The 27,033-nt window shown below is 49.2% G+C and overlaps 10 protein-coding genes across 10 annotated transcripts; 4 read left to right on the forward strand and 6 right to left on the reverse strand.

The window, feature by feature from the left end:
- Nucleotides 1–352: 352 nt before the first annotated feature.
- N7529_002550 (sulfite reductase (NADPH) subunit beta) lies at nucleotides 353–5,102 on the reverse strand (the record flags this gene model as incomplete). Its single annotated transcript, XM_057238078.1, has 4 exons — nucleotides 353–382; nucleotides 439–4,821; nucleotides 4,876–5,012; nucleotides 5,072–5,102. 4 exons carry the CDS (start codon nucleotides 5,100–5,102, stop codon nucleotides 353–355), a joined length of 4,581 nt encoding a protein of 1,526 aa, XP_057100689.1.
- Nucleotides 5,103–6,772: 1,670 nt separating this feature from the next.
- N7529_002551 (inositol phosphorylceramide synthase regulatory subunit KEI1) lies at nucleotides 6,773–7,852 on the reverse strand (the record flags this gene model as incomplete). The annotated part of the gene is made up of 2 exons (XM_057238079.1): nucleotides 6,773–7,753; nucleotides 7,814–7,852. 2 exons carry the CDS (start codon nucleotides 7,850–7,852, stop codon nucleotides 6,773–6,775), a joined length of 1,020 nt encoding a protein of 339 aa, XP_057100690.1.
- Nucleotides 7,853–8,672: 820 nt separating this feature from the next.
- Nucleotides 8,673–10,270, forward strand: N7529_002552 (MmgE/PrpD family protein; the record flags this gene model as incomplete). Its single annotated transcript, XM_057238080.1, has 4 exons — nucleotides 8,673–9,005; nucleotides 9,058–9,195; nucleotides 9,283–10,061; nucleotides 10,138–10,270. The coding sequence occupies 4 exons, from the start codon at nucleotides 8,673–8,675 to the stop codon at nucleotides 10,268–10,270; spliced, it is 1,383 nt and encodes a 460-aa protein (XP_057100691.1).
- A 734-nt stretch (nucleotides 10,271–11,004) lies between these two features.
- N7529_002553 (Rab family GTPase YPT6) lies at nucleotides 11,005–11,937 on the reverse strand (the record flags this gene model as incomplete). Its single annotated transcript, XM_057238081.1, has 5 exons — nucleotides 11,005–11,063; nucleotides 11,121–11,523; nucleotides 11,627–11,715; nucleotides 11,803–11,828; nucleotides 11,888–11,937. The coding sequence occupies 5 exons, from the start codon at nucleotides 11,935–11,937 to the stop codon at nucleotides 11,005–11,007; spliced, it is 627 nt and encodes a 208-aa protein (XP_057100692.1).
- Nucleotides 11,938–12,284: 347 nt separating this feature from the next.
- On the forward strand, nucleotides 12,285–13,124 carry N7529_002554 (H(+)-transporting V0 sector ATPase subunit c''; the record flags this gene model as incomplete). Its single annotated transcript, XM_057238082.1, has 5 exons — nucleotides 12,285–12,342; nucleotides 12,402–12,436; nucleotides 12,497–12,588; nucleotides 12,647–12,955; nucleotides 13,016–13,124. 5 exons carry the CDS (start codon nucleotides 12,285–12,287, stop codon nucleotides 13,122–13,124), a joined length of 603 nt encoding a protein of 200 aa, XP_057100693.1.
- Nucleotides 13,125–13,647: 523 nt separating this feature from the next.
- On the reverse strand, nucleotides 13,648–13,863 carry N7529_002555 (uncharacterized protein; the record flags this gene model as incomplete). The annotated part of the gene is made up of 1 exon (XM_057238083.1): nucleotides 13,648–13,863. The coding sequence occupies one exon, from the start codon at nucleotides 13,861–13,863 to the stop codon at nucleotides 13,648–13,650; it is 216 nt and encodes a 71-aa protein (XP_057100694.1).
- Nucleotides 13,864–15,314: 1,451 nt separating this feature from the next.
- On the reverse strand, nucleotides 15,315–15,923 carry N7529_002556 (uncharacterized protein; the record flags this gene model as incomplete). The annotated part of the gene is made up of 1 exon (XM_057238084.1): nucleotides 15,315–15,923. One exon carries the CDS (start codon nucleotides 15,921–15,923, stop codon nucleotides 15,315–15,317), a length of 609 nt encoding a protein of 202 aa, XP_057100695.1.
- Nucleotides 15,924–19,083: 3,160 nt separating this feature from the next.
- Nucleotides 19,084–20,706, forward strand: N7529_002557 (uncharacterized protein; the record flags this gene model as incomplete). The annotated part of the gene is made up of 1 exon (XM_057238085.1): nucleotides 19,084–20,706. The coding sequence occupies one exon, from the start codon at nucleotides 19,084–19,086 to the stop codon at nucleotides 20,704–20,706; it is 1,623 nt and encodes a 540-aa protein (XP_057100696.1).
- Nucleotides 20,707–21,344: 638 nt separating this feature from the next.
- Nucleotides 21,345–23,642, forward strand: N7529_002558 (bifunctional molybdopterin adenylyltransferase MobB/molybdopterin molybdotransferase MoeA family protein; the record flags this gene model as incomplete). The annotated part of the gene is made up of 4 exons (XM_057238086.1): nucleotides 21,345–21,605; nucleotides 21,659–21,699; nucleotides 21,759–21,796; nucleotides 21,868–23,642. The coding sequence occupies 4 exons, from the start codon at nucleotides 21,345–21,347 to the stop codon at nucleotides 23,640–23,642; spliced, it is 2,115 nt and encodes a 704-aa protein (XP_057100697.1).
- A 256-nt stretch (nucleotides 23,643–23,898) lies between these two features.
- On the reverse strand, nucleotides 23,899–26,978 carry N7529_002559 (DDHD family phospholipase; the record flags this gene model as incomplete). Its single annotated transcript, XM_057238087.1, has 4 exons — nucleotides 23,899–24,371; nucleotides 24,426–24,563; nucleotides 24,617–25,907; nucleotides 25,959–26,978. The coding sequence occupies 4 exons, from the start codon at nucleotides 26,976–26,978 to the stop codon at nucleotides 23,899–23,901; spliced, it is 2,922 nt and encodes a 973-aa protein (XP_057100698.1).
- Nucleotides 26,979–27,033: the final 55 nt, after the last annotated feature.

Genomic DNA, 27,033 nt, shown 5'->3' on the forward strand with positions numbered 1-27,033 from the left:
TTCTGGGCCTTAAAGGGGTTCTATTTGTGGTAATCTTTTATATGATTTTGGTAATGGTCCTGGCTGAAATATCTGTGATCACTGACGAAAACCATACCAAACATGTATTGATCGCCGATGCATGCATAACCAAAAAGCTCGAATCATTCTGGAGGTATACATGGAAGGAAGGTAAATTGAAAAAGAAAAATGATATCTAACTATTTGGCAGAAAGGGAATCATGTATTCGCAAAGGCATTAATGCATTGCGACGTGAAATAAGAATAAACAAGAATAAGAAAGCAGAAGCCAGATTTTGATATCCCATGAGTCATAACGGATCGGAGATTATGTGGTTAAATGTGTGAACATTTACTCTTCCTCTTCTTCATCTTCGGCAACCTGGAAAACGTCGTTAGAGTTAAAATATGTGGGCATCACAGGGAGAGACAACTTACGCCATCGTGGAAGTTCTTTCCATCAGTGGTGGCCTTGATGACACCAGCGCGGATACACCAATCACCGAAACGCTCGGGGGTCTCGCCGTCAGTGTCGCGCTCGAGAGAGTAGCGCTTGAGAAGACCCTTCATGATCTCGAGGATCTCATCCTCCTTGATAGAGGAGCGGTAACGCTTGTTCAAGCGCTGACCGTGGTAGCCACCACCCAAGTACATGTTGTAAGCGCCAAAGGCCTTTCCAACGAAGGCGACCTCCGCAAGCCAGGGGCGAGCACAACCGTTGGGGCAACCGGTCATACGCATGACAATGCTGTCACGCGCAAGACCACACTCCTCAAGGGTGGATTCGAGCTTGGAGATGAGGACGGGGAGGTAACGCTCGGACTCTGCCATGGCGAGACCGCAGGTAGGGAAAGCAACACAGGCAGAAGAAGACAGACGTAAGCCAGAGAAGGCAGTGTTGTCAAGGTTATACTTGGCCAGGTGTTCCTTGATGAGGGGAAGATCTTCATCGGAAATGCGAGAGATCATCAAGTGCTGGTTACCAGTGAGACGGAACTCGCCCTTGCCGAGCTCAGCAAGCTCGCGGAGACCAGTGCGCATCTTGAAATCTGCGGTATCCTCAATACGACCATTCTCGATGAACATGGTGAAGTGGTTGAGACCAGTCTCATCCTTCAGCCAGCCGTAGGTGTCGACGTTGGACTTGAACTCGAAGGGGCGGGGCTCAGCGAACTTGAGGCCGTCGGGAAGCAGCTTTTCAACCTCAGCGCGGAAAACCTCAACGCCCATGTCGTCGATGGTGTACTTCATACGAGCGTGCTTGCGGTTTTTGCGGTCACCGTTGTCGCGCTGCACGAGCATGATCTTCTCACAAGCAATGTGAACCTTGTCGGCAGGGATGTATCCGAACATGCGACCAGTCTGAGGGTAGGTCTTGGTGTTGTTGTGGGTGGTACCCATACCACCACCGGCCAAAACATTGAAACCTTCAAGGTGGCCATCGGCACCCTTGATGGCAATGAGACCAATGTCGTGGGCGTAGACATCGGTGTCATTGTGAGGAGGAATGGCAATGGTAATCTTGAACTTGCGGGGGAGGTAGGTAGGACCGTAGAGAGGCTCGTGGTCAACAATAGCATCTCCACCAACCTGGACCTTCTTGTCATTCTCATCCTTCAGCCAAATTTCGTGGTAGGCAGTAGTTGAGGGCAGTAGATGTTCACTGATCTTGGAAGAGATGGCCCAGGTCTCACGGTGGAAGGAGGAGAGTTCGGGGAGAGAACTGCACATAACGTTACGGTTCACGTCACCGCAAGCAGCGAGAGTGTCCATCATGGAGTTGTTGATGGCACGCATAGCACCCTTGAGGTTACGTTTAATAACACCGTGGAACTGGAAGGTCTGGCGGGTAGTGAGCTTCATGGTCTCGTTGCCGTGGGAGCTAGAAATGGCATCCATCTGCAGCCACTGCTTGGGAGTGGCGACACCACCGGCGAGACGGCAGCGAATCATGAAGCTGTAAGCAGGCTCAAGACCCTGGGCCTTGCGCTCATCGCGGAGATCACGGTCATCCTGCATGTATGTACCGTGGAACTTGGTGAGCTGCTGATCGCTGGCGGGAATAGAACCAGTGCTCTCATCCAGAAGAGCTTCAGCAATGGTTCCGCGAAGGAAGTTAGAGCCAACCTTAATGTCCTCGTTGGTGATCGGGGCAGGCTCCTCGGGGAGACCTTCAACCTTGTCAACACCCAAGGCCTTCCAGAGGCGGGGCTCCCACTCGGAGTAGCCAGTCTGGTAGGCGTCGGGGTCCTGGTCATCACCAAGGCCGAGCTCGGTCAGCTTGCGACCACCCAAGAAGGCAACACGATCATCAAGATCCTTAGCAGGCTTGTTGTAGTAGATCTTGTCCTCCTTGCGGGGCCAGTAATGGCTGTCACCGAGACCGAAGACAGAGTAGTTGACAGAAGACAGGTCGAGATCACCGGTGTTCTTGACGTGCTCCCAGAGAGAACGACCGTTGACAGGGAATTCACCCTGGCCTGCAGTACTGCTGATGAAAACAACGTTCTCCTCGGTGGGGAGATCCTCGAGAGGGAACTCGTCCATAGCAAAGACCATGGTCTTCAGACCTCTGGCGCGACCACGGTTGCCGAGGCGCTTGGCAATGTTCTGAGCGTTGCCACCATCGGATGCGAAGAGAATGGTCAGGGGAGCACCAAACAGTCCATCCAGGAGCTTCTCATAGGAGTCCTTGGCAGTTCGTTTCTGAATCGCTCGAACCTCAGTGCCGTAAGACTCTGAAAGCACAGGGGCGTACTTGGGGTGGCGGTTCATAAGCTGCGTGAGCTGGTTGTCGCGGCGGAGGAACTCCTCGAGATCACGCTTAACGCGCTCGGAGTCGAGGATAAACTTGGGCTCGCCCTTCTCCTCGTTCTCGGGGTTCCAGCGGTACAGAGGCCAGTATCCGAGATCGATAGCCTTCTTAGTCTCCTGGAGCACTGTGAGGGCAGAGTCGTTCTCCTGGTTGTAAGGCAGATAGGCAACAACAACTGAAGGACCCTTGAACTGCTGAGCCTCAGACATAGCCTGGAGGACCTGGGTGTACGAGCTGTAAACGGCGACGGAAGCAACATAAGCGTTACCTCTGTTCATGGCGTAGAGACCGATGTCCTTCTTGCGGCGGGTCGAATCAGCAGCAGCACGCTCAGAGAAAGGTTGAGAGTCAATGATGAGCATGTTCACATTAGCACCAGAGGCGATAACGTGGTGGACGCCGGAATTACCCAGATCATAAGCCCAAGCATCGGAACCGACAAGCCACTCAGACTCCTCGTAGAAGAGCTTCTTGGACTGCAGAAGTTGGCGAGAAATGGCAGAGCCATCGTTAGACAGACGGGCAATGACTTCAGGGGCCAATTTGTTAGCCTTAGCGGCCTCCTTGACATTGAGAGCCCAGCGAGACAACCAAGTCTTTGGTACGTCGGTAGCAAAGGCATTGGACTTTGAGGCTTCCTCAACCTCCCGAATGAAGCGCACACGGTGCTCCTGGCGAGCCAGGAGAGAACCGAATCCGTATTCAGGGCTGGCAGCAATGGTGCTAGAGATACCGGCATTCTGGGAGCCTAGCTCGTTGGCAATGTACAGACGCTCACCAAAGAGCTGGTGGAGGATCTTCAGGTAAGCGTTCTCGATACGAGGCTGCTCAAGAGCGTTCTGGATGGTGGGAACCTGAGAGCTTCCAATCTCGAGGTTCTGGATAGGAGAGGCGGAGTTCAAGTTCTGCAGAACACCGCGAAGAGCCTGCACAGCGGTGGATGGCTCAACGAATCCGAGGCGGTAGCCAACAATTTGAGGGCCCTGGCCACGAGGACCAGCGGGGGTCAAACTTGACAGCAAGTCCATGAAAGAAGGACCCCACTTGGTGGTCTTGCGAACCTGCTCGAGAACAGCAACTTTCTCAACTGAGCTGGGGATCGAGTTCGAAATCTGGCCACCAACCCAGGGGCGGTACAAACGGGCAGTGATGAGGCCAATGTTCTCCAATTCCGAGTTGGCACCGTTGGCGAGGGCGTCAACGAAAACTCCGGTGGAGCCGAAGACGAAGATGGCGGACTTAGCATCGGCGGCACCAGTGTACTCAATGGCGTTGTATCGGCGGCCCACCTCCTCGAACAAAGTGTTCCAGATCTGAGCTGTCCAGTCAAATATATCGGCGGCGTTCACAGGGCGGACGCTGGAGCTTTCCACGGTTGTGGCATTGGAGCTCGGAGCTTCGCTGCCAGCGCTGCTCTCCCGGCGGGAAGAACCAACAGAGGAATTCTCCACGCTAGCATTGAAAGGGGTCTGGGGTTGAGAAGGCACATTCAAATTCGTTGACTCAACTTGGCCAGAGGGGGCAGAACCCTCGGTCTCTGCGGTGATAGTGGCCACACGGCCAGAGTCAGCGTAGAGGCCCTGGACTCCAGCAGAGGTGGCAACATTTCCACCTATTTGAAGCACCTTCTTCAAAACCTCAACGTCCTCCGAGGCAATGGAAGGATCCTTGGCCGAGTTGGCGGGGTCGAAGAAGTGAATGACACCCTTTCCGGACCTGCGGGCAAGCGCGTGAGCTGTGATGGCGATATCCTGGGCCTCCTGTACGGTCTCTGAGTGCAGGAAAGTGAATCCGGATTGACGGATGGAGCTGATCACGGAGTAATCGGGGAATGGAGAGGGCTCCAGAGCGACGTGGACGACCACGGGGCTGTTAGCGAGACGGTAGAGGTGAGGGACGGCGGTGATCAAGACAGAAGAGCTTGTTACCACAGAGATAGTCTCGCCGTTGTGAATAGGGTTGAATGCGGACAAGAGAGGGTCTTCATTATAACGCACAGTTTGGACCTGGTCAGAAGATTAGTCGTGCTCCGATCTCGCAATCCATTAATCCCAACTCACTTCGGTGCTTTTTGATGAGAGATTGCTTGTCTTGCTGGCCTTGAGGGCCTTGAGGGACTTGGAGAACAATGAGTCGTTCTGCAGCGAGGGCTGTACGGACAGAACGACATCACTGGTGAGGTAGGCGATTCTTGCCACTATATCATAACCGCATCAGTCCTTGTGCTTTCTCCGGTAAGCAGCAATTGTGACTTACCCGCCTCAGCAGCGGTAGAAATGGACGCCATTGCGGCTTTTAGCTGTTCGAGTCACAGCACAAGTGGGATAAGTAAAACCGCGATATGGCTTATCAGTATGCAGCGATCTCCCAGTCGCAGCACAGATCCACCGAAGGTTTAAGGGAGAGACAATTGCAAGAGAGGATATCTCAAATCTCTCTTTTAGGTCTATCAACAAGTAAAGAAAAGAAGACCCAGTGGTTTTTTCTTTCCAAAATCAACTCAATTCTCCGTCGTCGGGGTTAGATCAGCACTTCGCTGATTGGTGTTCGATCACGACATCAGTGCAAACAATATATGCAAACTTACCACTTTGGGACCAGTGCGGGGGATCCCGTGATCTTGTTGAGCACGTCAGCGCCCGGGCGTCGGGATTTGCTTAGCTACTTTTTTTTATACCTCCAATATGTAGACTTCAATAGATGGAATTATATGATTCAAATGCAATTATTGTATGGATTCAATTTGAGATCCCGAATTACGACATTGTAGGGATTTGCTCTATATTGTAGGTAAATCTCCAACTCTCATGCGGGGTTGATTATTGAGTGAGTGTACCAACGTACATGAAAATATATTTTTTCTTTTCTTCAAATATCTACATCAGTATTAGCGTGCTACCAATAACACCACGGCAATTACCGATATCTACCAAATGCTTTTCACTCGGAGTATCCCCGTCTTTCCGACTTAGGGCTTGGCTGGTTTAATGCCTGAAGGTAATCCCTACCAAAACGAGATTACCGGTCAAATGCCGAAGGTCAAGATCTGTGGAACTCCCCCGATTTCGCTCAAATACATATACAGTACTATCAAATCTGACCAATCAGCCCTATGTAATCAGCCACTGAGTATTCCGGCCGAGAGCTGGATGCAATATTGTATACAATCTAGCTGAATTCCCGACATGCATGGCCATGAGTTTTCTATAGTTAGAACTTTATTTAGGTCTTTTCTTACTTCATTAGGACTTTCTTAACAATCCTATTTCGATCATGCGTATATAATCGCTTACTATCCCCTGGTATCGTTTCAGCAGACTACCTTATAAGCAGTTTCCAAACACGAGACAAGAAATAAATATTGATTTTATGATCATTGATAATCTCAAGTATGTTACGAATGGAAGCAATCAGGGAGAAGACCAGTAAGTCTTCATCAGGAGCGAATTATGATTCGATATATGTGAGGTGCATCCAAAAAGCAATTGTGTACAATAATAAGACATAAACCCATGTGAGGAAAAATGCAAAGCCCCCAGTTCAGATAATGTACATATCAATATCCGGAAACCAAAATCGGGATGGTTTGGATGTATATGATCGTCGACCAACACTTGGTGAATTGAAACGCCCCAGCTTTTTCCAACCTTGGAAGACAATGACTCCGAGATTATAAGATCCAAAACGCCTTCCAAACCCAGCCGGGTAGACCAAATATCAAACACTGACACAGTGTGGTAGTTGAAAAAAATTCTGGGCCCATTCCAAATTCATATATGCAGATTTTGTCATAAGTATCGAGCTGTAGGGGCTCGAGCTTCATAATGGTTGAGTCTCAAATGAGGCCAGAAGATCGATTGTTCGATTCAGTGGCCTCATGAAACGACAGGACGGACACAAGAGCCAAGAGGATTGTGCCCTCTGGCTAGGCACAGGATGGTATTGGGAAAGAATAATTTATCGAGGTGCGTTCCAATCTTGCATCTTGACATTCGTGCCATGTTCCGGGATGGGTTGATGGAGAACAGTGGGCCGAACAAGAGACTGCGAGGGTTGTGGAGGGCCTGTTCCAGAGCGACGTCTCCTCTCGCGTTCCAAGGCACCGGGTAGTTCTGTGTTGTTCGAACGGTTGCGGAACTTGTGATTGATGCCGCTAAGCCAGTTGCCGTCCTCCTCCTCACCCAACCAATAGCTGTGGCCAATACCAATCATGATTCGGCCCAGTTTGCCTTCCCATCCTTGTCCATCTGGGCTGTAGGGGGAGAACGGCTCCCGATCGATGTCGGCGACGCTGGCAACCGACACGTTGCGGCTGTGGGTTGGGAGCTGAGTGTGGCGGGGAATGGCGATCCATAGGCGGAGAGCCTGGCGCGCGAAAGCAAGCATCACGAGAACGAAGTAGACGCGGATGATCCACAAGATGCAGATGATGACAATGCTCTGGAGACTCTCTGATTGAAGGACGACATTGCTAAGATCTTCGGCGCGCGGGGGGTGAGCAACGAAGTTGTTGCCGTCTTTAGTGTTTTGGATTTCGACGTATGCGGCGTCGTACTTTGGGCTGGTGAAGCCAGCAGTTTGAGCGATCGTGTCGCCTCCTGGGCCGGCCGCCTTGCCACTGTCGTAATGTTGCGATACCACCAAGAACCAAGTGACACCGAATGCGGCAGTGTAGGCTGAGTTAATCAGAGTGTCGAATACATAGAGGTAGGCGAGGGCGAGGCATTGTAGAGGTGATTGCTTGCGAATGTGAGGGAATAGGAAGACGGCGAGCCCAAGGACAACGAGGGACCAAAGGTACATTGACAGTTGTACAGGAGATAGGTGGTAGCCTGTCAAAAGCGCCAGCAAACCATATAGACCACTGATTTTATTCAGTAGCATCGACAGGGTAATCAGGGAGGCACCGGTCTCCAAGCTCATCACATAGAGAAAGGACTTTTAGAAGTCACAAGATTTGGTTAGCTCGTCCGGGCAACAGATAAGATCAAGACTCACCTCTGGCCGCGGAATGCGGAGAAAACGGGAAACCCCCATTGTGACTGAGGCCTCTCAAGAATGTATTGAGATGGAAATAGATGGAAATATGATGTGGTTGGTGTATATATATACGGACAAAGCAAGGGAAGAGGAAAAAGGCTGGGTGTATGGGACCGCAGATGGTCCAGGGGCGCCATTTTCCGGGTGATCCGCCCGTAGATCAATTTCCGATTCCGTTGGTTGCATTATATTTCTTATGTCAGGAATTTTTTTTCTCTATACTCATTTTCGTACTCGTATATGGAGTATATATACGGTAGATTTGGATAGAATATAACTTGAATAAATTTAGTTTGTGGGACTGACACGGAATCTACAGAATATACAATTTTTAACCTGTGGACATGTTGCCCCCTTACTTCATTACTTCGGATGAAAATATGGAAGCCTGAAAGACCCCTATGTATGCCTTATTGTCAAGGCATAAGTGCATAACTAGTTAACTATACGTACATACGTTATATGTAACTTATGCACAAGTCGGCTATATGATCTAAACTACATTTGTATATAAATCTATAATCCGGAAGTCTTATAGCAAGCTGAATAGTTAGTTCAAAATTCAAACATTTAGCCTAAAATTGTGTGCTCTTGAACTCATCAGGCTCTTACAAAGATAGCCCAGGGCCATCCTAGATACCTTCTTTCGTCCTGCTGTAGCCTATTTGTAAACCTCGGGAAATAGCTTGCCCTCGGAAGAGGGGGACCAAGTGGCCGACATACCCTACCCGCTTTCCCCCCGCATATATTTGAGCTGTACAAAGTTGGCTCAGTCACCTGTCACTGTATACCGTACTTCTCGTGCAAAGTATTCACTATGGCTGCCACATCCAGTCAAGACACAAGAACTGATCACCTAGTCAAATGGGCTGTTGAACTAAAATATAGTGATATCCCTGACCATGTTGTTCAACGTACCAAAGATTTCTTCCTGGATACGCTGGGCTGTGCCATAGCGGGACGAAGTCACCCGGCTGTTTCTGCAATGGTGCACTTTGCAGCTCAAATGGGACCTTCCAGTGGCAAAAGCGAGCTCATTGATGGCTCCCAAAGTCTTACCACTAGTCCAGCATTTGCTAGTTTTATAAATGCTGCTGCATCCCATGTTGTTGAGCAGGATGATCTTCATAACCGAAGCATCATGCATCCGGTGAGTACTGCAATGCATTAATGGCGTATGAAAATTGCTGACATTATAATAGGCGACTGTCATTTTCCCTGCTGCTCTTGCGGTAGCTCAGGACATTGAAGCTAGCGGAGAAGACTTTATTGCGGCCTGTGTGGTTGGTTATGAAGTCGGCTGCCGAGTTGGCGAGTATCTAGGGAAGAGTCACTATGAGGTATGCTTCATTATATCTCCATAAATTTGACCATCCTTGCATACTTATGCCAATACCACCGCTATTTGTCACTAACTTTCGATGCAGAAGTTCCACACTACTGCTACGGGTGGAGTTATCGGAGTTGCGGCGGCAGTAGCTCATCTTCTCAGACTCGATGCAAGCCAAACATTATCAGCAATAGGAACAGCCGGAACACAAGCCGCAGGGTTATGGCAATTTTTGATGGATGCAACCCATTCGAAACAAGTGCACACCGCTAAAGCCTGCTTCGATGGTATATTCGCCGCCTATAGTGCTCGCGATGGTCTCCTAGGGCCACGGGATATCTTAGAAGGACCCCGCGCCATGGGCGCCGCACTGGTCCCCGGTGAAACAAATCCAGAGGCAATTGACCGGGATCTGGGTTCAGACTTTGCAGTTGTTCGCTCGAGCTTCAAGTGGCATGCGTCTTGTCGGCACACTCACCCTAGTGTGGACGCACTGCTGAACCTGATGGCCAACAACAGTGTTGCTTTTGATGATATCGACTCTATTCTCGTTCCCACTTACCAAGCTGCCATCAATGTACTTAGCTTGAGTGGGAATGGTGATACTGTCCACCAAAGCAAATTTTCAATGGGATTCGTACTTGCCATTGCGGCAAAGAAGGGACAGGCTATGATTACGGACTTTACAGAAGAAGATCTAGCGGATGAATCTTTGCGTGAATTTCAAAGTCGGGTCAAGATGGAATACAATGCGGAAATAGATGCTCACTTCCCAGAAAGATGGCAAGGAACTGTGATCGTTACATGCAAGTCTGGTAAGACTTTCAAAGAGTCGGTCACATTTGCAAAGGGAGACCCAGAACTTCCTTTAACCAGGTAGGTTATAAGACCTCTTGTTTTGAGCTCATCGGAGCTTTACTGAAGTACCCTTACCTAAACTCCTCATATCTAGATCCGAAATCGAGGCGAAAACCAATGCGCTTGCTAGATATGGCGGTATTACTGATACGAAAAAAATTGGCTCACTGATCAAGAGAGCATGGAATTTGGAACATGAAACAAATGTTCGAGGATTTGTTTTTTAAAACGTGTTAATTTCAACATTGTTGTTGGAATTCCTCAAAATATATATATGGGCTTCATGCTCTGTTGAATGTCAGAAACAAATACCAACAACCTCCATGGCTTGGAACCTTCTCACCAAAAAGACCTCGCAAAAATAACTCGGAAAAGTACTGCAGATACACACTCGAGGGGCCATAAAAGTGGAAGAAACTTCATTCATATGTACAGGTTGATATCTTAGTGGATGCATTTGGATTCGACTACTTTCTTTTTTGAAGGGCTACATTGTTTTCTTTGGATTTTCTACATCTTGACTCCTGAGAAGGGACACTGATGAACATGGTCCATATTTTGTGGTCGCCGGCTATGCCGTACGTAACCCAAGAGGGAAATGCCGTATTGTACAGCTTCATCTTTCAAGCATATTAGACATATTAGCCTATGCTGCCAGATCGGCAAACAGACGACCTCCCATATATAATCAAGCGAAGAAAGGTCAACTGCAGAAAGAAAGAGATATGATGCTTGGTGAACGAAAATCAAAACACCTTGTCTGCTCCCAAGAACTCAGCAAAGAAATTGACACGACCGCAGTCGACACTGAAAGATCTAGACACACGCGCTATCGACTCGAGGAACAAGCAAAAAGTAAAAAAAAAATGTACATATTCGAAAAAGGTGGAATATCATGGACAACCTCGATTTTGCCATCGAGTTAGGGCACATAAGGACGAGATAAGGGGCGTGGAGGATTTTAACAGGCACAGCCGTCGTTGTTGGTGGTCTCCTTGGGGTTGATGTTCACGTCGATCACTAGAGGAAAGACGATAGTCAGTAAAAATATTGGATAAAAAGGCGAATATAACATACTCGTGCTCTCTCCCTGCTTGGCCTCGCCTTCCATTCCTGGTAGAGCCTGAGCAATTCTCCTGAAGAGTTGCTTCACATTATGTCCAATCTTTGCACTGGTTTCAATAAACATCAATCCGTTCTTCTTTGCTTCCTCTTCACCTTGTGCTGTGGTGACCTCGCGCTTATCGTTCAAATCGGTCTTGTTGCCCACGAGCACAATAATCACATCATTGCCACGCTCCCCGCGCACATCATCGATCCATTTCCGGGTATTTTGGAACGATTTGGCATTCGAAATATCGTAGACTACGACGGCAACGCTGGAGTCTCGGATATAGGAAGGAATCAATGAACGGAAGCGCTCCTGGCCGGCGGTATCCCAAAGTTGAAGGCGGACAGTTCGATCTTCAAGGTACATGGTCTGTAGAAAATGATAAGTGGCCATTCTCATGAACAAGAAAAAAGACCCCTCCGAACAATGCAAAATAGGTAGAGACCCTTATGCGGGGTATGATATGGCGTACCTTGGACAAAAAGTCGATACCAATAGTTGCCTGATATGTGTTGTCGAAGGAGTCGTACATAAAGCGAGTGATCAATGATGTTTTACCGACTGAATCAAATGTTAAATTCCAGGGTCTCAGGGAATCTCATTGACGAAAGCGCAAAAAGCTGCGATCTTGATTGATGGGATGCTTACCACTCTGTTCGCCGAGGAATACCAACCTAAAGATCCACATTAGCAATTCGATCATACTTCCAAATTGTGTTCTCTAAAGATTTACTTGAATTTCTTCAAGGGGTTCGAGTACGACCCAACCCCAGAGGCGGCCATTGTCACGGAGATGTTGATTCGGTGAAAGTCAGGGGTAGAAGAGAGTCGCGCGACAAGGTGAGAGAGCTGCGATGGAGTGAAAGAGAGTGTATTTAGAGAGAATATAAGGGTCAAGACAGCGCCTTCCCTTGTAAAAAAACAATAAAAGTAGGGAGAACAGATGAACCAGTTCATCCGGGGAAGCACCAGCGCGACTTGTCACCGCCCAAGCGGAGCAGTTAATCCGGTCCGGCCACCGAAGTCCCCCCATCACCTTTCATCTCAGAGCTTCACCTTATCGGCTGCGTGTTCTACGTTTGCGATCTTGACCTTTTCATTCATTCGTCATCAGGTTCCTAGAGGTCGCCATGGCTTACCTCTATCCGGCCGGTGTCTCCACTACCGCTCTCATCGTGGTGGGATTGTGTACGTTGCAACTGTTCCAAGGTGCGACCTGGCAGCTAATGAGAGGGTCTGGATTCTAGATATGCTCTTCCACGGAGAGGGTGAAGCATTTAATGTACGCGACCTGCCACTGCACCCCAATACCAGCACAGTTTACTGACTCGAGATATATTAGTTCGGCCGTTTCCTTGAGGAAGTTTCTCCTTATGCTTGGGCAAATATCGGAATTGCTGTCTGTATCGGCTGCTCGGTTGTCGGCGCAGCATGGTAAGCTGAATTTAAGCTACAAAAATAGTTGTTTCGATTCTGATATCATGTTCTCTAGGGGTATTTTCCTCACCGGATCATCGATTGTTGGTGGTGGTGTCCGAGCTCCCCGTATCCGAACCAAGAACTTGATCTCCATTATTTTCTGTGAAGTTGTCGCTATTTACGGTGTCATCATGGCCATCGTTTTCTCATCCAAGCTCAGCCCGGTGCCCGAAGGCGCAATCCACACTTCCAGCAACTACTACACTGGATACGCGGTCTTTTGGGGAGGAATCACAGTCGGAATGTGCAATCTTATCTGCGGTATTTCTGTTGGTATCAACGGAAGTGGTGCCGCTTTGGCCGATGCTGCCGATCCCAGTTTGTAGGTTTCTCTCGTGGTGTCCATCCTAGAAAGCTTTTGCTTACATTGCTTGTTTCACAGGTTCGTCAAGATTCTTGTTGTTGAGATTTTCAGCTCCGTCCTCGGTCTTTTCGGTCTGATTGTCGGTCTTCTTGTGGCCCAGAAGGCAGCGACATTGGAGGCAGCCTGAGATTGAATCTCTTCTTTACAGCGAAGAGCTTCACGATTGAACAGGAAACAGCTATCGGGGGTGTCAGCATATGCCCACACGATTTCGGCTCGCCGCTTTGCTCTTGTTTTTATAGCTCATTTTCATGTTTCGATATACACCGCATTGAGGCGTCCGGAATCGACCACGTAAAACCATTTGGTTTTGCTGAATTGCATTAATGATCTTGACGGTCATATGTATTGGATTATGGGCCGCGCTCGCTAGCTTTAGCCTGTTACATTAAGGATGTTGAAAAATCAATGTAGAAATTTATGCGTCGACTTTGACCACATGTGTATATATGGAGCTCCATATACCGGGTTTTAGGCCATGGCCGCGACTTGCCCGATTAGGGTGCTGCCGCTTTATAATGGCCCATTTAGTCCCACCGGACCAGTCCCGTGGGAGTTGAAGAGGTTTAGTCTGGTCACATGGAAATACGTGTGAATGACAGTCGCCTGGCTAATCTCCCATTCCGTCATACCTCCGCTTTAAGCTGTGTTCACCTACGCTGAGTGGAATTCAGCCGTGTTGAACGACGAGGCGATGTAGAAATAGAAGGGTCTGGCGGCAGATGAGCTCCTGCCAGTCTGGCTGAGCTCCGAGGGCCATGTTGAACAGTCTGCTCGGTTGATGCTTCTTGGGATCCCACTGTTCCCGCTGGCCGCTGACTCGGCTGGCTCCGACGAGAATCACTTGGCGATGGATTTTCAGCCATGGTGAATTCTCTATCGGGAGAAGATTCGTTTGCCGTGTGAATGGAATGTGTCTCGGCATCCGACGAGGGGAGTCGGAGAACTACAGAGACACAGACGGTAACACGCCGCTCTAGCCGTCTACTTACTCGTCTTATAATGAAATAACAGAGAGGCTCTTGGCCGAAAATGACGTCGATGTCAATTTCGCGGGGGCCGCGGGAGACATTCGAGACCATCTATATCATTACACCACGCCGTGACCAGACTAGACACTGTCACTCTACAGCGACTACTTACGGCACCAGGGTTTAATGTAAACATTTGCGCTACAGGTCAGTCACCGCTTTCCGTCGTTGCTACACACGGGCGCGTCAAAACGATCGCGATGCTGTTGAAGGTGAAGGGCGTAGAAATCAATAGACGGGGATTGACAGATCTACCTATTTGTCGGGCTGCCGCACGAGGTCACCGTGAGGTGGCCAAGCTTTTGGTGCAATAAGGCGAACATCTGAATATTAATAGAGTCACAATCACATCCTACGACACGGCGCTTTCCATTGCTGCCCGTGGTTGTGATTTGGAGCTAGCCCGGATTTTACTTCGTCATGACCAAATCGATGTCAACCTTAAGAATCGGTGGCTGGAGGACCCTTTGATGTTGGCATCCAAGGGTGGGCATCTCTCGGTTCTCAATGAATTATTTTAGGATCACAGGCAGAAAGGTGGCAGTCTGAGGAGTTCTCTAGATTGCGCAAGGGACGACTGCATCCGGAGGGCCATTCGGAAGAGGATAAAAGACCACAACACTCGTCAAACGTTTTGAATGCCATCACCAGGGAGAAGGATAAGTGGCCTATAAGAGCGAGCGACATCCGCTTCAAGTAGCTCTCGTGATACAATGCCAGAATGGCTGCTCTCAAAGTCGGTTCATATCAATACTTGGAATCAAATCATATACATACCCACGGTTCAAATGGTATGCACTCGTAGTAACGTCACGGTAAAGCTTCAACGAATTATATGTGATGTATAGCATCCATGCAAACTACCATTAGGAGATAGTTTCTGCAATATTTTTTTTCAAGCCTTCATCTGTTCATTGCCATATATAAGTGAGTAAGCTCAAGGTGAGCGGCAGGTAAGATCGAGCGTCAACAGTTGACTTAACTACTCACTGGCTCTTTAAATGTGCGGCCTATTTTCAGACCGGGGACAATGGTGGATACGACAGCAGCTCAGTGTGCCTTTTCCCAATCTATAAATGGCTCTCCGGCACGACTTATGGTCTATATCATTATAATGACCAAAATGGACCATCCCACTTCGCCTTCTCCAATTGACCGGCCAGCCAGCAGACAGCGTCGGGTATTCCAAGATGCAGAAGATGAGTTCAAACCAATAAAAGCCATGATATTCCAATAGTATCTTAACATGTCTCCGTCACTTATAGAATACACAAAACCAAAGCCTCCTAACAAGTCACCGAAGTCACTGGGTATTTAACCGGCTCGGCAGTAAGACGCAGGTGGCCGGTCCAAGTGCCGCCATAAGAGAAAGTGCAGCAGCCACGAGTGGCACCGCGCGAGTGCAGGCGGTTGGCACACTTCTCTACAGCCCCCAAGATGGTCTTCTTTTCGGCTGTAGTGTCGCAGTTTGAACCGGTCGTAGTGGCTTCGTAGGCGTAACCCTCGAAGTAGGTGCCGTCGCTATCGGTACCGTATGTCATGGTACAAGAATTCGCATTTGACTTGCTCTTGATTACGTCGGCAATGAAGTCGTAGATGTTGAGGGCCGAGTTGGCTGCGATGATGACGGAGGTTGCAGCGGTGATGACGGACGCCGCTGCCACGACCGTGTCGATGCCAGTGCGCTTGGTAAGAGTGTTGGTGTCATTGTATAGCCACACGTAGTCGGCGTTGACGAGATCAAAGGTTACGGTCATGTTAGAACCCTCGCCGTCCCATTCCTCGACGATGGGAAGATAAGTCACTGTCTGATTCGTTCCGTCGTAGTCCGCGCAACATCGGCCAACAAGGCCAAATGCGAACAAAGAAGAGACAATTTTGCCTGCGTTGACCATTTTCCCGATGACACTCGGATTAAGATAGTACAGATGTCGAGAAGCAACACAGCTAGCAAGATCTTCACTTCCATGGAAGATCAATATTAGGGGAAATGCGACCCGATGGTTAAGCTATAAGATGGAGAGGAAAAGCCATTTGACCTAGAGATACATCCTCCCCATTTATACTTTTGCGTTTCAGACGACAATAGCTCACATCGTCCTAGATAGTAGGTCACTAGTCCAGGTCTGATGATTGACCCGAGCAACTGAGGTATTTATCCACTTGGAGAGCATAAGTGCAAGATGCCCGCGAACATCCACAGTGGTCCAGAAGTAATATAATGGGCCACTGGGCTCGCTACCGTCGTGCATGTCTCACAATTCACAATGTTTTACAATATGTGAGTAGCTCTATAGTGCATTCTTGCCCAGTTAGGCTCTTGAGGTGTTGGTGACAATCCCGTGAGGCTAATCTCCAGGCATATCAATCAATTGCCTTGGTTCATACGATTACTGAGACATTAGCAAGAGGCTCTCCAAACTTTGGAGTGAAGAAGCTAAGCAAGGTAAGAGCCTACGTAAGCTCTGCGGGTCAGGTTAGGTTCGGCTTCGGCAGAACCCTCAGACCCCACTGCCCGAGCTCACCGAGTGCTCAGTGGATCAGTGAGCAAAAAGCGGCAAGAAGTGAGAACTGAAAAGGAAAAGGCACAAGCAGTTGCAGAGGAAATCATGTAGCGAGAATAATACATTGTAATGCAGCCTACTTATAACTAGCCTCCCCACGAGCAAGATGTAACCTCGGGTCTATGCCGATCTTCCTTCGTTTTGTAGCCCAGGCTGTTCAAGACAAATGACAATTCGTATGGCTTTTCATATGTGTCGCGGGCAACCGGAATTGAAAAGCGGGAAACGACAAACCTATAAGCTTAGACCTATACCGCTGCTCAAGAGGGGAACGCAGACGCTGTTAATGTGAAATAATTACAGCTGGTTCCACAAACCGCGCGGCTTCTATCTTTCTCTCCCTTCTCTATTTACCCTATTTATTCTCAACTTATGGTACTGATATGTTTTGAGCCAATTACCAAGCGTTGATCCGTTCAGATTTTGAACCTCGCCCCACCCATCTCCAGCGATTGCCCACTCGCAGAACGCCCCTACCATTTAAACAAGCGATTATAGGTTTATCCAGTCTAATCACTTTTGCTTGGAATGATGTGCGACATAACGCCGCATGGGCGATTGCCAAGGAGCTTTCATCTATTTTCCTATCAAGTTTCTCGGTGCCTTTGCTGATGTGTCCAGTCCAGCAGTCTGCCCATAGTAGGAGAAACAATTTTTCTTCGAGAGACCAATCTACCTGGTTGGCATCAAAGTTTAGCTGCAAACGAACCGCGGAACAACGGAGGGTGGGGCCGGGAATCCCTCTCGAGTAGGGCTTTTTTTCTCCAGGTTCTGATGGCTCATGGTTAAGGCGATCATTATTCTGCGGCGCAAACGATGGTTTTTATCCCACTTTTATGTCACTTGAATATTGAGTGGAGCTATAGCAGCTCCTCCATGCAATAATCTCACAGATGTTTCTCGCACCTAAATCAATCCCATAATCTCAAGTTTTATTAGCTTGTCCTTGGGAATCGCTCAAAATGGCTGGAGCCTGTCAATGGCTTGGCATGAAGCCGCTACTGAGAGTTGCTGGGGAACCGAAAAGGACTTATACAGCCACAGTAAGATGTTCGTAATCCAAATAGGGTCTCGATAGAAACATGCCTTGTTGTTCAATCCTCTAACCCCTAGGGAATTTTGGGGTTCGTCCCCTCCGTCGAGGAATATTGGCCTGCCCAGAGCTGCGGTGAGCAATACATGCCTCTTTCTTAATTATGACTTAAAGACGACCGAAAAACCCCTGTATTCATTCCTATCGAATATTTGAGTCACCATTTAGTTCAAGTTTAAGAACAGGGACAGACTGGGCCGCTCAAACGATTAGTTTTCCTACGGTGTTGTAGGACGTGTATATGAGTTGTATCATTGTGGGGTTCTGTGGGTCATGACTCAGTACTATAGTTACAGATCTAACTCTAATGCATGAGTAGGGCGCATCGGGGTGACAGGAAAATACTATAGATGCAAGTGCTCCAACGAGAAGGCAGCGACAGAGTACTAAGCTCCAGAAGAAGAAATGGAGTATCTATGATTGGTCAAAAGCCCAGTATTTCACAGCCCACCCCCTTTGAAAGGGGTTCCGTGGCCCATCTTGAGTCAGATATGTTGCGCCTTGCTCCAAGATTAGGACTTAGATTATCCATTCGTTGTTTAACCGGCTGACTATTTCCACGACCTGATTCACGGGACTCCACTCTCCACCGGGCATATGTCCTTGATTTATGTGGAGATATTTCCGGCGGGGATCGCACGAAGGGACAATCTCGCTTCCTTTGCAACTTCCCCAAGATTCAGGATTCAGGAGATATTTATCCATCATGGAAGGTACTAGACCAATGAGCTCAAGAAAAGCTACAATTCTATCACTTCCTCCGGCTTCGACTGGTTCTCGTGTTGAGTTGGTTCGAATGGGACCTCTGTTTCAACATATATATGACTTTTCGCACGACCATTTTATTGACTCCATATTGATCACTCGTGACATACATCGCGATATGTAGCATCATCTTCCCGTTGCGCATCTACGTTTGTCTAAATTGCAAGCTGAATCTAGTTGTTCATGTGAACTAAGTCGTCACAAACGCACAGGATGGAGCCTGACAGTAGACTAATCGTCGGCTCACTTACAGCGGCGTTTACCCCGCACTAGAAATTACTCTTCCAAGGTTTTCTTGTTGCATTTAGGCAGATCAGGATGAATCCAGATGTTCATACGATTCTAGGGCTGGATTTATCAATATAAAACCCTCTTCTCGTAGAGCAGAGCAAGTAAGGGCGTTGCAGTACGCTCTAGCAATATAACCCCCCCATATGCCTCACAAGCTGGGCTTTTATCTGCATAGCCTTCATCGGTTTCCCACTAAGCGCCCCCACGAGACCTGTTCCATTCACCTCCGTTTCGATCCTTACTCCCACCAAGATGCACCTGCTAGGAATAATATTGAATGCAACATCTATTCTGCCAGCCGTGGCATTGTCCATCGGCAGAAATTCGTCATATACGAACCCCATGCTGCCGGGATGGCACTCTGATCCAAGCTGTATCTTCGTGGCTGAGGAACACATGTCCTTCTTCTGTGTCACGTCATCGTTTCTCACTTTTCCGGGAATGCCCATATACAGCAGCAAGGACTTGGTAAATTGGCGGTTGTCTAGTCATGTGTTTTCCAGACCATCTCAAGTTCCACAGATTGGAAATACAACGGTTCAAAACGGGGGGCTCTGGGCAACGACCATTCGGTACCACGATGGTAAATTCTACGCAATAGTATCATACACCCCAGAAACACCATTTACTGTCACCGGGTTCATCTTCACGACTAGCGATCCATATAACAACAGTGCATGGAGCGATCCGTTAGTATTTCCGTTAGTTGACATTGATGCGAACCTGTTCTGGGATGATGATGGGAAGACGTACATCCAGTGCTCTGGCATCCATCAGCAAACCATTAATCTTGAGACGGGTGCCCTTGGACCAGCGACCATCATATGGAAAGGCTTCACTGAGTTTATTCCGGAGGGGCCGCGAATGTACAAGAAAGACGGCTACTATTATCTTATGATTGCAGAAGGTGGAACAGAGCTGAACCACCACGAAGCGATTGCCCGTTCGAAGAATATATGGGGCCCGTATGAAGGCTACTCGGCGAATCCCATCCTTACGAACACCAACACTACTGAGTATTTCCAGACAGTCGGCCACGCAGATCTTTTTCAAGATGCGTCTGGGTATTGGTGGGGCTCCGCCCTTGCCACAAGATCTGGACCTTTATGGGAAAACTATCCAATGGGCCGTGAGACTGTCTTATTTCCAGTGACATGGGACGAAGGCGAATGGCCTGTTCTACAACCCGTCCGTGGCTCAATGACTGGCTGGCCGCTGCCCCCACAAACGAGAGCAGTACCAGGAAGTGGACCGTTTGTTCAGGATCCAGATATCATAGACTTTCCTCCGGGCTCAGCGATCCCGCCACATTTTCTATACTGGCGATTTCCACCGACAGACGCGTTCGCGGTCTCCCCTCAGGATCATCCCAATTCGCTTCGGCTACGTCCGTCGAAGTCAAATCTTACGACCAACGCACCGGTTACAACGATAGAAGAACTAAGTCTTATCATGCGTGTGCAGACAGACACCTTGTTTAGCTTCAGTGTCGATATTGTTTTATTTAAGCCGAATGTACAAGAGGAGGAGGTCGGCGTGACGGCTTTCCTCACGCAAACACAGCATCTTGACTTGGGCATTGTGCTCTTGCCTGTGAGCAGTTGCGGGCCGAAGGACAAGGTGGAGCTAGCCCCCCATTTAAGATTCCGTGTCACTAACGTACCCGCCCTGAACGGTAACTTTAATGGAACCTTGCCAACTGTTATCAAAAGATTGCCAGAGAGTTGGCTAGATGCACCTATACGCTTACAAATTGAGGCGGTCAATGAGACCCATTACGCGCTCTCTGCCGCATCATCGAAAAAACCTAGGAATCATGTACTGATGGGCACAGCACCTGCAACGATTTTAAGCGGCGGGGATGGCGAATTCACAGGTAAAATTCTCCAATTCTACAAGAGCCTCCGTTCTCAGAAGTTAAATCATGCTACCAAAACGCTTTATGCCAGCCACCACATTCTCTAAGCTGTGCCAAGTTTTCTTACTGACATATTTCCAGGCACGCTCATTGGGGTGTATGCTACCAGTAACGGTGGCGTTGGAACGACAGAGTCATATATCAGCAGATGGCGCTACCAAGGCAAAGGGCAGGATATCAATAATGGTACATTTGTACCATACAGTCCGTTTAATGCGCCTAGCTGAAACCTGGTCTTCGTTAAAACGTTGGAAAGACCCGGGCCAGGCCTGGCTACATAGGGCCGGCTCCTCAGTGAGCAAGCTAGAATACTCAGGTCACTCTCAGTAAGCAAGTTCATCTGGCATAGAGAATAATCGGATGATGCCGCACTGAGCGAATTTAATGCTTACGTAATAATCAGGAGCGTGCTCACTTTTACTCAGTGAGCCAAAAAGCGGTAAGGGGTGAGTACTAAAGCGGAAAGCAAAGGCCATGGTCGCGCGGCCTAGAATCCGGCGTAGATGTATATGAATTTAGGTATATTTTTCAGTGTTTTTTTGGGACCATCACCTAAAACGTCGGTATTGTACTGACTACAATGAGTTGCGTCGGAGTTTGACGATAGTCCGATGTAGGTTTTTTCCCTTTAAAAACAACTTCCTCCCCCCACACCAACATCCACTTCCCCAGACTTATGCACATCATGGACACCAAGCTTAAAGCTGCAATCCTGATCGTATCAGACACAGCCTCGGAGAACCCCGCATCCGACAAGGTCTTGGATGCACTTGCGCCGATTTTGGCCGCCGAGGGGCAGTGGGAAACCCCCGCATTCAAGATCGTCCCGGATAACGTACTCCAGATCCAGCGATCCGTCTGTGATTGGAGTGATGGTCCTGATTGGTATAACCTCATTCTTCTTAGCGGAGGAACAGGGTTCGCAATCAAGGATAACACCCCTGAAGTCTGTGATTCTATCAATTGTTTGTCAATTGCCTGTGCTCATGACATCACTAGGCAGTATCTCCCCTAATTCATCGCCATGCATCTGGTCTAGTGTGAGTCGACTTGATCCGCGCTGCCGCATTGACGCTAGTGAACTGACCAAGAATTCAAGACACGGCATGATTGCTGCATCCTTGAAAGTGACTCCCTGTGAGTGACATCAGGGGCGCTTTCATGGCGCCGCCTTCTGAATATTTACTTACTTGGCTGATTTCCTGTAGTTGCCATGATGGCTAGACCGGTTGCTGGTGTGCGTGATAAAACTTTGATAATTACTTTACCTGGCTCACCTAAAGGAGCAATGGAGAACCTCGACGCCGTTGTAAGACTTCTGCCGCATGCCTGTTTACAGGCCGCTGGTGCCAATTCTCGGAACCTTCATGCTGGAGGTATCAAGAAGCTGGAATCAGAAGCTGGTATTGGTGATCATCAGCAGCACCACCATCATCACCACCATCACCATGCCCATGATCATGGACATGGACACAAGGTTCCCAAAGCACACACATCGCCGTCAGAGAGGCCACAGTCCAACGATCCAAGCGCAGGCCCTAACCGGCGCTACCGCTCCTCGCCGTACCCAATGCTTTCCGTAGAGGAGGCACTTCGCCTGATCAATGAGCATACTCCGGAGCCAGAGGTTGTCGAAGTTCCAGTGACCACTTCCTTGATTGGCTCGGTCGTCGCGGAAGACGTCTATGCCGCAGAATCTGTACCGGCGTATCGGGCTAGTACCGTTGATGGATACGCAGTCATTGCACCAGAACCCAACACCACTGGTCCCTCCACAAAGGGAATCTTCCCTGTAGCATCTATCACCCACGCCAATGTCGGCGGAAACTTGCAGCCTTTGCAGCCGGGAACCATTGCTAGAATCACCACTGGTGCCCCTCTCCCCCCGAACGCGAATGCTGTAGTCATGGTCGAAGACACGACATTGGACTCGTGCACACCTGATGGCAAAGAAGAAGCGACAATCGAAATCCTCACCGGAGATGTCCAACCCGGCGAGAATGTCCGCGAGCCTGGCAGCGATGTCACGCTAGGGTCCAAGATTCTTGCTAGCGGCGACCTAATCACCCCCGTCGGCGGAGAGATAGGACTACTCGCTTCGACCGGCACCAAGACCGTCAAGATTTTCCGGAAACCACGCGTAGGCGTCCTAAGCACAGGCGATGAGCTCGTGGAGCACAGCGATCCGCGAACCCTCACAGGCGGCCAAATCCGCGACTCGAATCGCCCATCCATCATCTCCTGTCTGAACTCATGGGGTTTCGAAACAGTCGACCTAGGTATCGCCCGAGACACACCAGCAAGCGAGCTCGAGCACGCTCTCCGCGACTCTCTCCGCGGCGTAGGCCGAGCCTCAGCCAGCGTCGATGTGATAATCACAACAGGCGGCGTGTCAATGGGCGAGCTCGATCTCCTCAAGCCGACCATCGAACGATCCCTCGGCGGAACGATCCACTTCGGCCGGGTTTCCATGAAGCCCGGCAAGCCCACCACCTTCGCAACAATCCCCTTTAAACCAACCGGCGACGACACTCAACAAGAGCGCCAATCAAAGCTCATCTTCTCTCTCCCCGGTAACCCGGCCTCGGCCCTCGTCACCCTTAACCTATTCGTCCTGCCCTCGTTGCACAAGCTCACGGGCCTGGGCCATAGCTCACAGGCCCTAGCATTTAAGCCTTGGCTTGCGCCGCAGCTCGGTCTTCCGCGCGTTGCTGTCGTCCTGACACATCACTTCCCGCTTGATCACAAGCGTACGGAATACCATCGTGCCGTGGTGACGGCGTCGCGCTCGGATGGCCGGTTGTATGCGACGAGTACGGGCGTTGAGGACGTGGGGCAGCGGTCTTCCAAGGTGGGGAGTCTTGCTAAGGCGAATGCGCTGGTGGTGCTGCGACCTGGAAGGGGTGTCTGCATTAAGGGTGAGATTGTTGAGGCTTTGTTGATGGGGGATGTGCATGGTTCGGATACCAGGCTCAGTTGTTAGAGACATGATTTACGATTTATGTCCGGATGGAGACTGGTCCTTTTGAAAATCTCTTGTTTAGTTTCCTATCATTCTGGTTCTGATCTGTGCATATTTGATTTTGGGCTATCCTTTCGGTCGAGTTAAATCAAACTGAACTGAGCATGATATCTTTGTGTATTCAAATATTACAACCAAGTATGGTACTCTATCTCTAGACAACTATTACGCACAACCCCGAATTGTTAGCTAAACGCCTGAAAAACAAAATCTTAATTCACCCCTTCGAGTACTTCCACCCCTTCTTCTTCTCGGCTCTAAAAGCAAGCAATGTCCCATCTCTTCCCTGCTTCCTCGCAATCTCCACAACCAAAAAGCGCACAAAGTCACCCAGAGTCCAGTAACTACTGTGGGCACTGAGCATATTGAGGTACTGGATATTTAGAGGGCCACCACCGCCAGACAGGCAGTAGTCGATCTGGCCGTTGTCGTTGAGCAAAAACATGCGCTTCTCGGCGATCTCCTCGCGAGTAAAGTCGTGCGTCTCGAGCTCAACATTGGATGGGAGCTTGGAGATTGCTGCGGGGCGAGTAGGGACCGTAGAGGCTAGCAATGTTGATGGCGTGGAGCTCCAGCGGAAGACACTGCCAAAGGATTGCCAGAAGGAGGATGTGGAACTGGGGATGGTGCCCATTTTGAGCGTGTTCGAGAGCTCTGAGTCCACTGCTGCGTTGACGCGGTACGCAATTGCTGAAGAGTTTTGTTAATATAAAAAAACAGGACATCTGGTAATACTTTACTTACGGTCAGTTGTGTGCATGATGTTGTACAGATTATCCACAGCCAGACAGCCATATTGTCCCGCTTCGCCGGCGACTCCACGAAGTAAATCATCGCCATCACCACCTGGCTTATCTCTACCCTTCCGGGGAAGAAGGCTAGCTGTAAAAGATTTTAGAGGCAGATGTCTTAGAGGTGTTATGTTAGGTACATACCTTTATTGAGAAGCAAGAAGAACCCAGCTGGGCTTCCACAGAGAAACAGATGTCTTGTATCGAACTCGAAGATGTCGTTATGCAAAGCCGTGTTGGAGAAATCGAAATGAGGAACGTGTGTTGGCTGTTGACTGAGGATGTCGACAGCCATAACACTTCCAAGTGAATGAGCAATAAGATGAACACGCCCGTGGTCTTGGAACCCTGGGTTGTTTTTACACCAAAGACGATACACGCGGTTCGCTTCTCTTACCACAGCCTTGACCATCTTAGGTTTGTGGTGTGATAGATAGTATGGAATGTCAAGCATGACATCGCTGATCAGGGATCGAATAGCTGGAAGAGTTTGGGGTGTAATATCGTCAAGAGAAAAGTTGTTGCTGCCTGGATCATCGATACTGGACTCAACATCGGGATCATCTAGTGATAGCTTTGTGCGCCAATTAACAGGGAGAACCATAATCCCCCCATGATCTTTGCGCACGTGGGGCCACACAGGCTCGTTATTGAGCTCCATATTCACCTCTCGTCGGAATGCATTGATAGCATGAGTGAAATGGAAGCTTTCCATTCTTTCAGAAAGCTTTTGTCCGATACCATGAATGACAAGGACAAGGTCTGTGGGAGGCGGTCGTGACTCTTCCATCTTGCACGCATAGCATACCTGTTCACCCGGCGCAGAGGTTTTCTGAGACTGCGTTTGGCGGATGTAGTGGCGCACATCGATAGGATTGGCCTTTGATGGGTGAAGTTGTTCCCACAACTTCCTACTAAAGCCCCGAACCACGGGTATACCGATCTGCCGACCCTTCCTGATTGCACCAAGAGGTCGTCGCCCCCTCGAGGCCGAGGGTAGTAAACTGGGTCGCAGCACTTGGGCTTCGGTTGCATTGACGTAAATGGCGCTGGATGTGAGGTATGCCTTGATATTTTCGGCATGAGCGGCGGTGCCACCAGCAGCTTGATTCCAATCGAATGTCGCGGTATCGGCAGCTTCATCTAAATGAGTATCACCCCTCTGAGCATCCTGTGTGCTTGCAGACTGAGTGCCAGAAGCGGACTGTTTTGTCCACAAGGGGTGAACAATCTTCAACTCAGCATCAGCGCCGTTATCCACACAACTGTTTAGTTCATCTTGCCAAGTGTCGGTCCATGGCTTGAGGTAAGCATATCCCTCCTCCAACTTGTTCGCGAGTTCTGTCTCAACGGGGTACATTGAATTTTTGTAGAACCAGGTGGCTCGTACCACGTTTGAGATATCTTGAAGGGGACTCCAGTAAATTGGTTTCATCTGGCCAGATCGTTAGCAAAGCAAATAACCGAACGTGGATGCCACTCGTACCTTGAGACTCGGCAATTCAACTAAATGAAGCCGAGAGACACCCACCGGGATTTTCGATTCTGAGTTTGGCTCTTCAGTCCTCTCATCTTGGGAATCCTGTGTTAAGTGATCCAGGCTGACAGTTGTTCTGAGACCCGAAGGCTTTGGAGCACTGCGAGGCGCACTGGTTCGAACATCAGCATGCCAATCCTGACCTCCTTCCTTCGATGATCCCGACTCAAATGAGTGACCAAGAGGCGTTTGGGACTGAGATATCGGCGCTCGTATGAACGGAGAGCCACTTATACTTGCATCGCGAGAACGATTAGCCCGGAGACTTCCAACCTCCTCTTCAGCTTCATCTACATCATCGGTCTCCGGCGGAGAGCTGCTTCTTCGCTTGGTTGCGCTAGACTCAGTGACTGAAGAAGAACGTGCCCGTTTTCTGTCAGTATCAATGCCTTTAGCAGTGTCGTTCTTCACTCCATCGTTTGACGAAGAGCATGAATGTTTATCCTTGGTAAAATTTTGTGCCTGTATGCCAGCACTACTGGAAGCAAAAGCGATGTGACTCCGATGACTTTGAGAGGGCAGTTCTTCCGGGAAAAAAGGAGGGTTGCTTAGAGTGCTTCCCTTGCTGCCGACCAGGGAAGACTCATCTCGACCGGTTATATTGTGGTGAGGCTCAATATTTGATACCGGACCGTGACCAGGTACAGCTATCCCGGATGGTCGGATCACTGTATTTGACCTGAATTTGTTGCTTGCAGCATTTTTGGTCTTTCTCGTTTCCCGTAAATCGCGCCAAGCCTCTTCCAAGGCGATGTTATCCCTGGCTGAAAATGGCTTGGGAGGTAGTCTCTCAGTACCGGCCGCCTGGTTTGCAGGAGGCGGCAGAGGAGCGAGTGGATCATCGATCGGCAGTGATGATATGTAGAAAAACTGTGTCCGAATCTCTGGCAAAGATGACTGAGAGTCAGTCAGAAGCGGCTCATCTACTAGCAAGCAGCTTGGACCGTAGGTGTGGATCGGGCCCGTCATTGCGAACGTAGCAGGCTTCACTGATCTCCACCTCGGTATTTAGGGAGGATCATTG

This window comes from Penicillium soppii (genome assembly GCF_028829465.1).
Source record: "Penicillium soppii strain IBT 18220 chromosome Unknown utg000003l, whole genome shotgun sequence".
Taxonomy (NCBI): domain Eukaryota; kingdom Fungi; phylum Ascomycota; class Eurotiomycetes; order Eurotiales; family Aspergillaceae; genus Penicillium; species Penicillium soppii.